Source organism: Poecilia reticulata, linkage group LG14 (assembly GCF_000633615.1).
Source record: "Poecilia reticulata strain Guanapo linkage group LG14, Guppy_female_1.0+MT, whole genome shotgun sequence".
Lineage (NCBI taxonomy): Eukaryota > Metazoa > Chordata > Actinopteri > Cyprinodontiformes > Poeciliidae > Poecilia > Poecilia reticulata.
The window spans coordinates 14,403,029-14,416,221 of record NC_024344.1 but is presented as its reverse complement, the minus strand read 5'-3'; the positions used below and the strand labels follow the sequence as shown (position 1 = coordinate 14,416,221).

At 40.6% G+C, this 13,193-nt stretch overlaps 1 protein-coding gene across 6 annotated transcripts in view; it reads right to left on the bottom strand.

Moving 5' to 3' along the window:
- clcn3 (chloride channel 3) overlaps positions 1-13,193 on the bottom strand; it is a 37,884-nt gene that overhangs the window by 15,493 nt on the left and 9,198 nt on the right. For 4 of the 6 annotated variants that reach the window (XM_008427922.2, XM_008427924.2, XM_008427927.2 and 1 more), the window contains 2 exons: positions 1,402-1,562; positions 307-406 (listed from right to left, as the gene is read on the bottom strand). In XM_008427922.2, the coding sequence (XP_008426144.1) occupies positions 307-406; positions 1,402-1,562 (261 nt within the window). Of the gene's footprint in view, positions 1-306; positions 407-1,401; positions 1,563-7,341; positions 7,706-13,193 lie in introns of those variants that run through there. The other 2 variants (XM_008427923.2, XM_008427928.2) reach the window with 2 other exon arrangements.

Here is a 13,193-nt window from a genome sequence, read left to right as displayed (position 1 = left end):
GGTTAGATGAAACGCTATCCAACACCAAATTAAACACAAATAAAGCCAACACATTTTTATTTCTCAGCAGCTGGATAGTTTTTTAAAGCAAAGACTGGCGGCAAGGTTGCCTCGTTCTGTTTTTTTGCAGACAGTAAGTGACTGGACTGTGTCTGGCAATGCTCTGCAGAACGACGCGCCGGGGAGAAGTGAGATCAGAAGATAAGTTGGGGAGGAAACAGCAGAGGGTGCCTCAGGCAGAGCATGTGAGAGTCACTGGCACAGGAGATACGGGCCGTCCGATTCGTCGTTCGGCGAGTTGGTTACCTGATGCCAAGCCGGTGAGCGTCACGACCAGCCACCCGGACCAGGCGTCGTACAGGCTCTTGGTGAACTCCCATGCCGACTCTTTCTTCTTGCTGTTGATCTGTGCAGACACGATGAGGCAAATTTAAACTAATTAAAAGGAATAAAGAACGGGAGAACAAACAAAAAAAAAAAAAAACACAGACTGATATAAAAGTAGGTCAAAGGTTGGGGAAACGATTCCGGTCTGAAGCAGCTCTGTAATCTGCTGCAGGTTTTCTGGTATGATTTCCACTGTTGATTTAATGAAGCGGTTTTACTACAGCACTTCCTGTACGCCAGGCGCGACCGGGTCATAAAAAACAAAGTATTCAAATATCATTTAAAGTCTTATCAGCATCTAAACGTTCTGCACTGAAACATGCGTGGAGAGATTGCCAAGACAGTGAGTCAATATTTGAGCAAAAACAGAGGCAGGAGGAAGAACGCACGGTGCGTTCATGAGAGTGTAGAGTAAAAAAATGTTGATTTAAACTGGGGTGAAAGCGGAGATAACAAAAAAATCCCCACAGAAAATCTAGACGAAGTGAATGTGTTTGTTTTTGGTTTTGCAAGTTTTAGTAGAATTTGAGGCTTTTATTATGACATGCAGTACATTACATTTTTTCCACATTTTGTTGTTCTGCACACAAATATGTCATTATGATCATTTGGAGTGTTTGCAAATTTATTAAAGATAGAAGCTCCTCTCAAAAAAACAAAAAACAAAACAAAAAAAACATTGGCTGCAGTTACAGCCTCAAATCTTTGTGAACAGGAAGCTGCAGTCTTAGCTCACCTGTCCTTTACACAACACATTTTAAACTTTTTACGATGTTGCAGAAATGTTGCATTTTCATTTTTTTTGGAACAGTTTGGCAGTGTTTAAAAAGTAACTTCATTTGACATTTTTACCCACAATTTTATGTCCTCATTTTGATCCGGGCTTTGCAAAGTGGTAATAAATCATCTCTCATGTTTTCCACTTTGTACAGGACCGGTTGGATCTTCATGAATGTTCTCCATCATTATGAAAACGTCTTTATTTTTTTTACGCGTTCCTCTCGGTGTCCTCACCTTCCTGTGTCTCTCGCGATCCTTGCACTTCTCGCGCACCCAGTCGATGGTGTGGAAGTCGTCGTACGTTCCCACTCCTGGAATGGGCTCCTCCAGGAAGTCCAACAGATGGGTGGTACTACTGGCTGCCCCGCCGCCATTAGACATGGCGTAGTTTGAGCCTGCAGAACAATAAAAACAAAAACAAAAAAAACACAGGGAGTAAGAGTTTGTACTAATCCACATGACAGTTTCTGTTCGGTTCAGTGGGAAACATTAACGCATTAATTGAAAAAACCTTTGGAAAAAAAAAATCGTAAAAAAAATAATAGACAGTGTTAAGGCTTTTAATGAACAATTGCAATTTATTGCATCATGATAAAAATCCTACATTAAATGCCCACCCCTTCAGAATTAAATCATTTCAGTTTCATGTCTTTACAACGCAGAGAATCAGACGTAACTTTCACAAATCCCGACTGAAAAGCCGTCTTGTGGCATTTGACCGCCTCGTTCTGAAGACACCAAGTATTCATGAGCCACACAAAGACGTTGTTGTGTGTTTTACTGAAGGGAGACAACAAAGATGAAGTGAGGCATGTAGCAGGGATTCAACTCGTTTCTCCTGCTTTCAGCGATATTAGCCCAATTCTCATGAATACGGGGTGTCCAGGTTCTGATGCGTGACTTTTAAAAACAGAACCCACAGCCGGGCTGCACTAAACACACACACGCACCTCCTGGCTCAGAAACGTTGAGATAAACAGTGCCATTTACAGGACGTCTGCCCATTCTTAAAAGGTCTTAAATCCTAAAATTAAGGCCTTAAATTTATGAGAGGGGAAAAGTAAGGCGGCCCTAAATAAGTCAATCACATCGTAAATTTTGATGCAGCAAGACCATTTTATCTCGTATATTGTATCTAGTTCTTTTTCGGGTGAGATTTTTCTATCATGCAAATATCTGAGTCACCTGCACTCATCTTCGCTGCGTTCTGGGACTCAAGATGGTTCAGGCTACCGCTAACTAGCTGATAACTTAGCTACCCTTGTTAGCTAAGATAGCTTTTTGCGTCCATCTGGTACAAATGGATCATCTGGACCATTTGTACCAGAATTCGTGAGAATCTCAAATTCTCACGAGAATTCATGAGATTCTCGTTGTATGTTCTTAGGGCACAGACAGGTCACCAGTCTGTGCCCTGCGACAGACTGGCGACCTGTCCAGGGTGTACCCCGCCTCTCGCCCGAAACGTTGGCTGGAGATGGGCACCAGCAACCCTCCCGACCCCACTGAGGGAAAAAAGGTGCAAGAAAATGGATGGATGGATGGATGGATGGTACAAATGTAAATTTACACTTACATTTGGCTGGTTGACATTGACTCAGGCACACAAGGTTAGGTGCGTTATGTACAAAAAATGGGTTAGGGTAGGGTTAGGGTTAGGGTGAGTTGAGTTAAATGTGAGTTGATGAAACCTGCAGAAACCCTAACGTAAAGGAGACTAAAACGAACACGGAGTAACGTGATCTTTGAGGTGCGAGATCCAATAATGAACCGATTCATTCAAAACCTCCTACTGCAGCCGTTTATTTCATGAGATTCTCGTTCTATGTTCTTAATACTGAATGACCCGTTGTGATTAATCACTGGTTCATTCAGACAGGTGTGTCCTACATGAGCCAAGAACGTTGTTGCATTTTTTTCGACGTCCTGCGCCGAGCCGCCAGCTGCAAGCCGAGGATGTTACTGAGGGTTTGACAGCTGCTACAAAACTCACTGTGTGTTGCATATATTCACCGTTCAGCGCTGCATTCTGCGTGCTTTCCTCTGCGCTAAAGCTAGAGCTGAGCAAGAACGCATCAAATAAGCTTAAAATCCTTTATTTCACCATATAGTGAAAAAAAAAAAAAGTAAAACCACGTATCTCTGTCCTTTTGCTTCATAGCTACGCTCTACTATGTGCTGCTTTATCTCATCAAACCCCAATAAAAAAGCACATCAGTCATCGTGGATGTATTGTGAAGAAGGGCGGAGAAGTAGAAGGGGTATTCCTTTCATTAGGCATTCCTGCAGTTTTATCAGGGTAATTGCCATCGGAGATATGTTTGTTCATAGCCGTAAATCCCCCCCCAATACGTACTAAACTTAAAAACAAACATAAGCGGTTTGAACAAGAGTCATAAAAGTGGCCATAAAGCAGCATCAGAGCAACATGATTCATGGTAATAAGCCGATATTGACACGCCACCAACTACGCTAGACTATTCTTCCGTTTCAAAATTGTCCCTGATTTGTATCCTGAGACCAGAAATGAACAGTTATTGGAGAGAAAGTGCATGAAAGTGTCCTGAGCTGCATTTCTGTTTAAAAAAAAAGAGGAGAAAACCTAGAGTGAAATTAGGATTTTCTGAATTTTGACTTTAAAATATGAACATAAAATTGGACTGCGTGTTATTTTCTATAAAGTTCTCCTCGTGGAAGGTGTGGGAGGAAAAACTGGGACCAGATACGGAAGAGTGTTATCTCTGAGGACTTGGTCGTTGTAGTTTTAAAGTGAAATGAGGTCAACTTTGGGATTAACGCAAACATTTTCACATGAAAGTTTCTCATTTCAAAAGAAACCTGTGTGTGGGAGAGGAGAGCGGAGACAATTAGCATCCTATTGTTGACACAACAGTGAAATTATATGGAGTTTAGACTTTACTCTAGGAATCTGCACCTGTAAATAAACCTTCTGCACCCAAAACAAGCGAGACAGTGGTGTGATATTCTCAGTTCATCAGCAGATATAAGCTGGTGCTACTACACAGTGATGATCAGGTTTCCTTTGACTCATCAGATTCAATGTACAGGAGAGTGTTTACAGGAGTGACTCAAAATATCACAAGTAAAAAAAAAAAAAGACTATCGAGTACTTCTGGAGCAGAGTGCAATTTAAAGTTATTAATCTGAACAAAAACACTCATCACTAGCTCTCAGACTTGATAAAAGAACTAAATTATAATCTGTGTTGTATCCTAGAAGTGTAAGGAGAATATTCACAGGTTTGTTTATGTAACATTATGTTGTTGTTTTACTTGTTAAAATGATCTGATGGGCGTCACCGATTTCCACAAATTACATATGAATAGGGATTAAACATAATAGTTTATGATTTTAATAAAAGGACAACCTGCTGTATGAATTTTCCAACAAGTAGAAACGACGAGAAATAATAAAAATAAATGGCACTGAATAGGACTCACTTTACAGTGTCCATCAGCGATCCTAATGAAACTCCTGCAATAACAAGTCATATTCATGTCCACTCTATTGGAGCTTCACAAATCTCTGTTTATCCTGGAGTATGCGAGTATCGCTCAATAAAAAGACGACAAGAATGAACTGATTTCTACTGGATTCTGTATTGTTAGATTATAACTGTGACGCCTTGAAATGGTTTCAAGGCGTCACAGTTATAACTTTTGCTGCACCGGGATGGAAAATTACACCCATCTAAACAATAAAAAATTACCAAAAATACAAGCAGTCTGGTGATTTAATATACCAATTTGACACAACAAACTGGGTTGTTTAGTGACGGCGAGCGAAAAAACAGTTTTACGATTTGAAAAACCATTTTAAAGCAAAAATGACCTTTTCTAGTCAAAGAAACGCCGTCCAAGTGTCGAGATAAATCAGACAAGCTGCTTATGAAGCTGCATTAACATAAGGCTGAACGAGGAAAGTAGTGGTGACAACATGGAAAACAGAGATTGAAGGGGACGGCATCCGCATGTCATATGCTTTCTATGCTCCAGCAAACATCCAGGCAAAAGACACACACACACACACACACACACACACACACACACACACACACACACACACACACACACACACACACACACACACACACAATAATGTTTCCTCAGTTTCTTCCCTGTGTAGAGTGACGCTGCACATTCTGCTTAACAACTAATACGCCCCGCTGGCTGTAGGGTCGCTGACTGTCAACGCCACTTCTCGAAAACGAACAACTGAATGTTGAATGCCAACTGAATTACTAACGTCTAATAATCGTTGTTAATGTTTCTGTAGTTAAATTGCGGAGGCCTTTCCACCGTCGTGGAGTGAATCAGCTCAGGGAGGTTTTGCAGGCAGCCGGTTAAGACGCTCTGTATCAGCAGGACTGAAGCAGAGCGAGCCTGCTCAGCCGTCATGTGATCGCGGACTGACCCCGACAGCCCGACTGAGCCCCAACGAGCCTCCGCTGCCGACCGGCGCCGGCCAGGTCCCCAGAGGAGGACGGGAATATCGCTGGAGGTTCTGTCTCCATCCCAAAGATGCTAAATTGTACTTCATCTTTAACCAGATATTTAATAATCAGGCTTTTCTGACTGACGGATATTACCAGTTTGCTTTCAAACCTATCAAATCAGATTGGTAAAATAAGTAATGAATGCGTCACAATTTTCATAGTAACCATATTTCTAACGGTGCAATCGACATGACATTTTCACCAGGTGTTGGTAGCAACAAAGAAAAACCCGAAACAAATAAATTCAGAAATTAAGTAATGTAATAACGTGAAACGACAGGAAAAGTACTGAACACAAGCAGAAAGGAAGGTGGAAAAAAGGCATGTAAAGAACAAGAAACCAGATGAAACTATCAGGAATCAGGAAACCATCCTGCCTCTTGTCAGTGCAAATAAATCACCAGCTGGTTCAGTCCAAACTGATGGTCTAAACAATGATATGTCATTTCTACAGTGCAACATCAGAAAGCAAAAAAAACAAACAAAAAAACAAACCTCTCAACCTTATTGTTGCAAAAACAGTCAAATGTAGCAATTTTTAAATCAATACGAGATCAAGGATTTAAGCCAGCAAGTTTGATGCAATTAGTGACTGGGAACAAAAAAAGTAATAAGATTTTGAGTATTCGCCCTGCTGCTCACTGACTGGAGATGGTGAAGGGAACACTGATTTTGATCTATGGCCGATTGATTGGTACAGATCCATCCTTAACAGTCTTTTCCTGTGGATTTACCGCATGGAGACGGGGTGAAACAGATCTGAGAGGGTGTTTTTGAATAAAGAAATATTACTGAGCGTGAATTCAAGGAGTTACATTTGGTGTTTACCAATGATGTAGTGACAACAGATCAAGAAAAGGCCAAAAACTTGGAGGCCAACAACCCCAGAATGACTAAATTACTACAGTTCTGTTTGGCAAAAACACGGCTGGAACTGATTTATTTGCACTGCAGTCTCTGGTGATTTCACTAAAAGGGGAGTAGGAAACAGACAATTTATCTAAGTGAATAGAGAAATAAGACAGGGATATGTTATTGTGTCCTTAACTCTAGGAGTGTTGTGTCTTTGCTCGCTCACTGTGATAATCTAACAGAGCTCAGAGGAACAAAACCTCCCTAAAGGCCACGTATGAAGACCAAGATAAAGCTCCAGGACTGAAAATGTCACCATGCCAATCAGAAAACCCGACAACCTGATCCAGCAGAACCAGTTCCACGCGGTAAGACACTGAAACCAACCAACAAGTGTTCCCTACGTACTGCATGTCTTCATACGGCAACATTAAATCAACACATTGAGGCTCAACATGTCCTTCCTTACAGATAAAGGTCTGTAAGGTGTTCTGCAAACAGGCTGACGCTCTCATGCGAAATCAGCTCCTCCTTTATCTCGTCATCTTTTGCACGCACGCACACACACTCACTTACTCTCACACACACGGCCAGTCAATGATCAACAGAGTCCTGAACGTTAACAGGAGCTGTATTCATAAAAAAAACGTTTGGTTTTTACGCCCCAACGTTTGCGGCTGCTGAACCTGCGCTGCGTCCGTCTCCCGTACAGATCCACGCATTCCCTGGGAGGAAGGCGGAGGATGTCGGCCTCTGTTGTGGTAGAGGCGTGAGGAAACGAGGGAATCGGAGAAGACGTGGCGTACCTCTTCTAGGGATCTCCTGCAGGGGAATGGTGTCCCCTCCCCCGTCGTAGGGCAGATAGGGGTCGGCCGCCGCGTCCTCCTCCTCCATAACGACACTCAGAAAGAAGCTAGGCTAAAACCGAGCTGGGCTTCACTGGGACTCCTCTCACTGCTGCAGCCATGTTTACCAAGGGAAGACAAGCAGGGCTGTGTGACGCTGAGAGTGTGTGCGAGTGTGTGAGCGATGGAGAGGGGAGAGAAATGTGTGTGACGACGCACGGTCCTGCCTTTCCCTCCCCTCCCTTTTCTTTTTATCTCGCTCTCCACTGCAGCAGCTGACTCTGAGGGCTGATGATGTCATCTCCCTCACACACACACACACACACAGAAAGCCGATCACGCAGAGCCGGTCAGCCCTGCCTGCTTTGGTTGCTATGGGAGGTCTGAGAGTCCTGAGGCTGAACGGGAGAGACCAAAGTGTCGGGTCACAGGGGGGTTTAGATAAGCTGCTGACGGCATTTAAAATGGACCGGCTCATTCTCAGAGCTGAGCCAAATGACAGTTTATCCTCATTAAATGATTTGGATAATAATAACGATAATAATAATAAGAAGAAGAATTAAGCTCCTGCTAGTAAAAAAATAAAGTACTGAGTGAAGGAAAAATGTAGACTGGTAACAAAAACTGGTTTACCATATTACATAAGAATATCTTGATCTTACTTTTTATATAAAATGTTATATTTTGACATTGCTTCTTGTTAAATGTTTGCTTAAACAAGTTATATTTCAAATCAATACACCGTGAATCGTGTCCTAATTCATGGTGTAAAATTGAAGTTGGCTAAAGGAAGTTAAATGAGGAGATAAAACAAAGTCAACATTTTATACTAATTTAAAAGGAAATTTAAGGAGGACGTTATCACAAGATATAGAAATATGAGTGATAAACAGCACTAATGTGTTTATGTAAATTGAGGCTAACGTGTGTGGGTATGGATGCATATTTGACATATGTAAATCCAGATAAAATGGAAAATTAATTAGCTTACGTTTATTTTTTCAGATTTGATTTATGAGGTAGGAGTTCATAAGTTTCTTTCTTCCTTTTAGCATGTTACAATTACTGTGGAACAAAAATATGTGTCTTTTGCATTCCTTGTTCATGTGTGTGATTTTAAACTTCCATCATGTTTGAAATAAATGAACAAGTAAATAAAAATAATTAAGGCAGAATTTTTTTTAAAACCATGGTGGTGGGATGAGGCGTCAGGAATATTTAAATATTACAAGTGTCACGGTTACAGATTACCATCACTTCTATATTCGTCAGATCTTGAGAGAACCGCCTCACAATGCTGAGCACTGAGCATATTTCAACATTTCATGGTAATTTTGGTTAGTATAAGTGCACATATTTCACATCGTTTTAACACATATTTTTAAAAAATGTAATTCTGAAGTTGTGGTCACTTTTAGATTGGCGTCGTGGAGCACCATGATCAGTTACATGTAGAGGAATCCCTGTAAGATTAGCACATAAATCATGACTAAAATAAGTCATTTTTAGATTCCTAAAGCTGAAGGTTTTAAATAACAGACTCAGATTTTTTTTTTTTTTGAATATCAATTATGTCTTTTCCCCTCATTAGTTGTTGCTGGAGGAAATGGGTTGCTCTGCCTTTTTTTTTTTTTTAGCTTTTCTTTAAAAAAAATACATTTAAAAAATCCAGTTGAGTGACATTGTTGGATTCAGGCCTGGAGACGTTGATTTTCTTAGAAAAGAGACTAATTTATCCAAATCAAACGTTAAACATCGCCTTAAATCCCTTTTCCAAAGCTACTTTTGTATTCGTCTTTGTTTGACATTAAAATCTTTACAATTGTAAAAAAAAACAAAACAAAAAAACTCAAGTAATCTGTAAAGGAACACTTTTTCCCCCCTCCTTTTTCTTGTAGAATAGTGTAACAAAAAAAACGTTTTGTGCAAAGACGATACAGAATTGATCAGGTGGTGGTCATTTAATCAATTTTTTTGCCATTTTTTGTAGTTTTTATATGAAAATATCAGGCAAAGGAGTCATCTGTCTTGAGATTGCCAATGACTTTTTGTCACTGTATCTGATGGTTTCCGTTGTACTGCCACTGCTTGTCCAAAGAGAAACAATCCATGAAACTCTCACTCACTCATAAAACGTTCTGCTTCTTGAGCTAATCTGAAGCCTAATGAAGTTTGGAAGTCTGTAGCCATCGACTACACCAGGGCTGCCCAAAGTCGGTCCTTTCTGTGTGTTTTACTTCTCTCCCTAGTGGTAGTAACAACCTTCTCAACATGACAATGGCTCGTTAGCCATCATTGAATCCAGGTGCGTTAAACCAGGGAGAACTAAAATATGCAAGATGCCGGCCCTCAGGGACCCACTTTGGGCACAACTGGACTACACAGACAACTGGTGGCCTCTGATTAAGTTGTAATCTGCACTTCCACTGTGATAAAACACCACCAACCATCAACCATAAGGACATTTCACATCAAACTCTGGTGCACAGATGGCATCCGATCATGGTAGCACACTGAGCTCCTGAGAGTGACCCACTCACTTTCTGACAGATGTTTGCAGTAGCAACCTGCAAGCCTCGGTGTTTTGCTTAAAATCAAATGACTAATGAGCTAAACGCAGATTTTCACTTTGACATCAGCGTAATCATGAACAATCAACAAAAACCTTGGGATAATGTGATGCAAAACACAGCGTGCTTCTTTTCTCACTTACACCAAACTATTATGAAACAAAAATGAATGTGCTGTTGCAACAATTTGATTTGGAATACCTGCAAACTGCTTACAATCAAATAAAGGCTTCACGAAACCACAAACAAGATCTTAAAGCTTTTGTAGGCGTTCTCCAAGTCAGAATGACATGTAAACCGCATGTAAATTACTATTATTACAGTCTGCCGTTTTCTGCCTTAGGTTCTTAAAAATTTGGTTTGTTGCTACACATTGTAACCTCAATCCTACCACACAGAAGCTTAAAAAGATTTAAAATCCAACGTAGTTCACATCCATTACATTTCAGAGGCATTGGGGCAACTCAATTTAATAGCATGTTACTACATAAAACAAAAATAATCCTTTGCAATTCCCTAGACTTAAAGTGTGATCTTAGCGACCCAATAGGTAAAACATCAGCTTGTCATGCTTTAGACCTTTGTGGTTCTTACCTTCAGGTGCCACATTGTTGGTGGCGGCTAATTCAGGTGATTTCAGCCACAGCTTTTCACCTCCTTCCTCAAGGAATATTAGTGAGATCATCAAATCAAACCTAAACCGTCTCCTGTAAAACCAGCTTCAGTTTGATCCTTTTTGTTCCTTTGCTTCTCGCTGGCCAAACGAAGCCCTTCGGTGCTGAACTCCATGTGATGGGTGACAGAGCGTCCGGCAGCGCTGGACCCGAGGAGGACTTCGCAAAGTTTTCTGTGAACACGCCCCTCGCGAATAGCACGAGGAGGTAGAGAATAGACTGCAGACTAACGCAAAAGAAGAACTTTAATCCAGACTGTTCAGCGTCGGCTGGCTGCTGAACAGGTTCAAAGGAATGAAGTTACTCATCTGTCATTGAAATCCTGACTAGTTCGACACGTAGATCCACCCCAGGCCACTAATTAAAAGTACATTACCGCGCGTTTCAGTGTGGCAAATTATAAAGAATAGCAATAAAGATATTCAGAGCCTTAACTGAACAATGTTAAAAACCTTTATGCAGTGCTGCAGTAACTCTATTCAGAGGCTAAAAAGATGAACTACACTAATATATGTAAGAGGGTAACGCAATGCAACACGATACGTTAAAACAGGTCGTCAAATGCTATAAAATGTAATACAAAATTATTAAAAAGGCCGAATCCAGCACTAAGAAATGAATATAAGTTAATGAATGCTACAAAGGCTAATGTGACGCTACCACAATCTTAAAAAGATCAACTCTCCACAAAGATGCCAACATGCAAAACTCAATGCAAAGACGTTAAATATAATGCAATAAAGATGTAAAAAGCTTAACACACTGCTATAACATGATCCTAAAAACTGACACTGCTTAGTGTTAATGTTAAGATTTTAAAATGTTTAAATGTTGCAAACAGGTTAATATGAAAACCATACAAAAGTATTTCATGCTATGAGTCCAACATTGCAGAATGACACCAAAAATGTGGGCATCCAGCTTCACTATATAAGACATGCTTTCTGATGCCCCTAAAGGCAAAGAGCAACTCTGTCAATTACTGCTGCATTGTTCTGCATCGGCCCAAACTTGCTCATCAGGTGTTTGAGTATTTTAGCCTTAAGATGCAAAGACTCAACTTTAACTCAGTTAACCACTTGAATGTCAGTCCAACAAGTTTTCAGAGTGCAGTCTCATTTCAATGCAGGGCTTCTAACATATGTAGAAGAAAAAATGAATACAGCAAAGCAGCATAGGGAGATAGTTTCACTGTGTTGGACTCTAAGCTGGACGTGAAACAAAGAAAAAAAAATGAAATTGATGACGAGAATGTCAAAATTAAATTCCTGCCAAACCCGTTTTCTGGCATACTGGGAGTTATAGCGTTCAAGTTAGTGAGGCAAGGCGGACTTTCTTCATCAATATCCGTTTGGGTAAATAATTTTAGTAACAAATCCACTTCATGATTGGATTTTGGTTTCACGTAGCGAGCATAGCTTGAGTTATGAGTTTTTGGGTCGTGGTGGAACAATGGGATCATAAAAGCCGACAGGTTCAGATCGGTGAGTGGAGGATCAATACATTTTCCATAAATAAAGTAAGACTGTAAGTAAATACATCGTATTTATTTTTAGAACTGCAGCGTATGAGAAGCTGACGTCAAGAAGTAGCCAACATTAACATTGATGAAAAAGGTATGACCTCAGGGCTGGGCGGGGAGACGACTGAGCTTAGCCTTTTCTCTGTTTCACAAAGACGACTGAAGCAAAGTATAATCCCCATAAAACATCCCGATGATGAAATCTACTTTTATATTCACTCTCCAGGACTCATTAACTCATTTTGTTACGGTGATTTTTACCTTTTAGAGGAATCTTGTTTAAACATTTTTCTGTTCGGTTTAAAGAGAAGCCAATTTAAGTTGTAAAGATGCTGAAATGAAACGCACACTTTGAATTTGCCGACTCCAAATTGAGCTCCTGTGGCACTGCAACAACTGAGTGTGCTTTCTGTTTGATCAGTGAGGATATGTGAGGGAGGCAGACGCAGGGAAGGAAGAGGAAGCCGGACACACCAGCCTGCTTGTGGAAATGACAAAGTCTGTCAGGGTCACTGAATTGTTGAATAAAGCAAAAACGTACGACTAAGAAAAAATAAAACACTGAGGATTTGAAAATCCTGAAACATGAAGGCAGGCGGAGGCGTGAGCGGGTTCACGCCCAGCACTAGGAATTCAATTTATGTAAGCAATATTAAAACGACTTAGACAGGTAAGACTAGTTGTGACGTCAAAACTGGGAATCCAAAGCGCTAAAGTTAGAGCAGGAGATCCGGATCCAAACAAACAGAACCACAAAAGAACTGAAATATTTAATCCCACAAAAACAGATGACTGACTTCTTTCAAGCTCCAATCGGATCCTGACATCAACCTACAACTTCCTACCTAAATAATGTTTGTCACTTTAAGGTGTTGTATAAGCCAACACAAACTAACAAATACACTGTTGCCATGTTTCCTCCTATATAAAGCTATACTTATATTTAAAACACTGATAATTACATAAGATGCATCAGAATGATCCTTTCATGTCCAGATTCACATTCAGCTACACCTGAACAGGAAATGGAGAGGGGTAGGGGGAGGG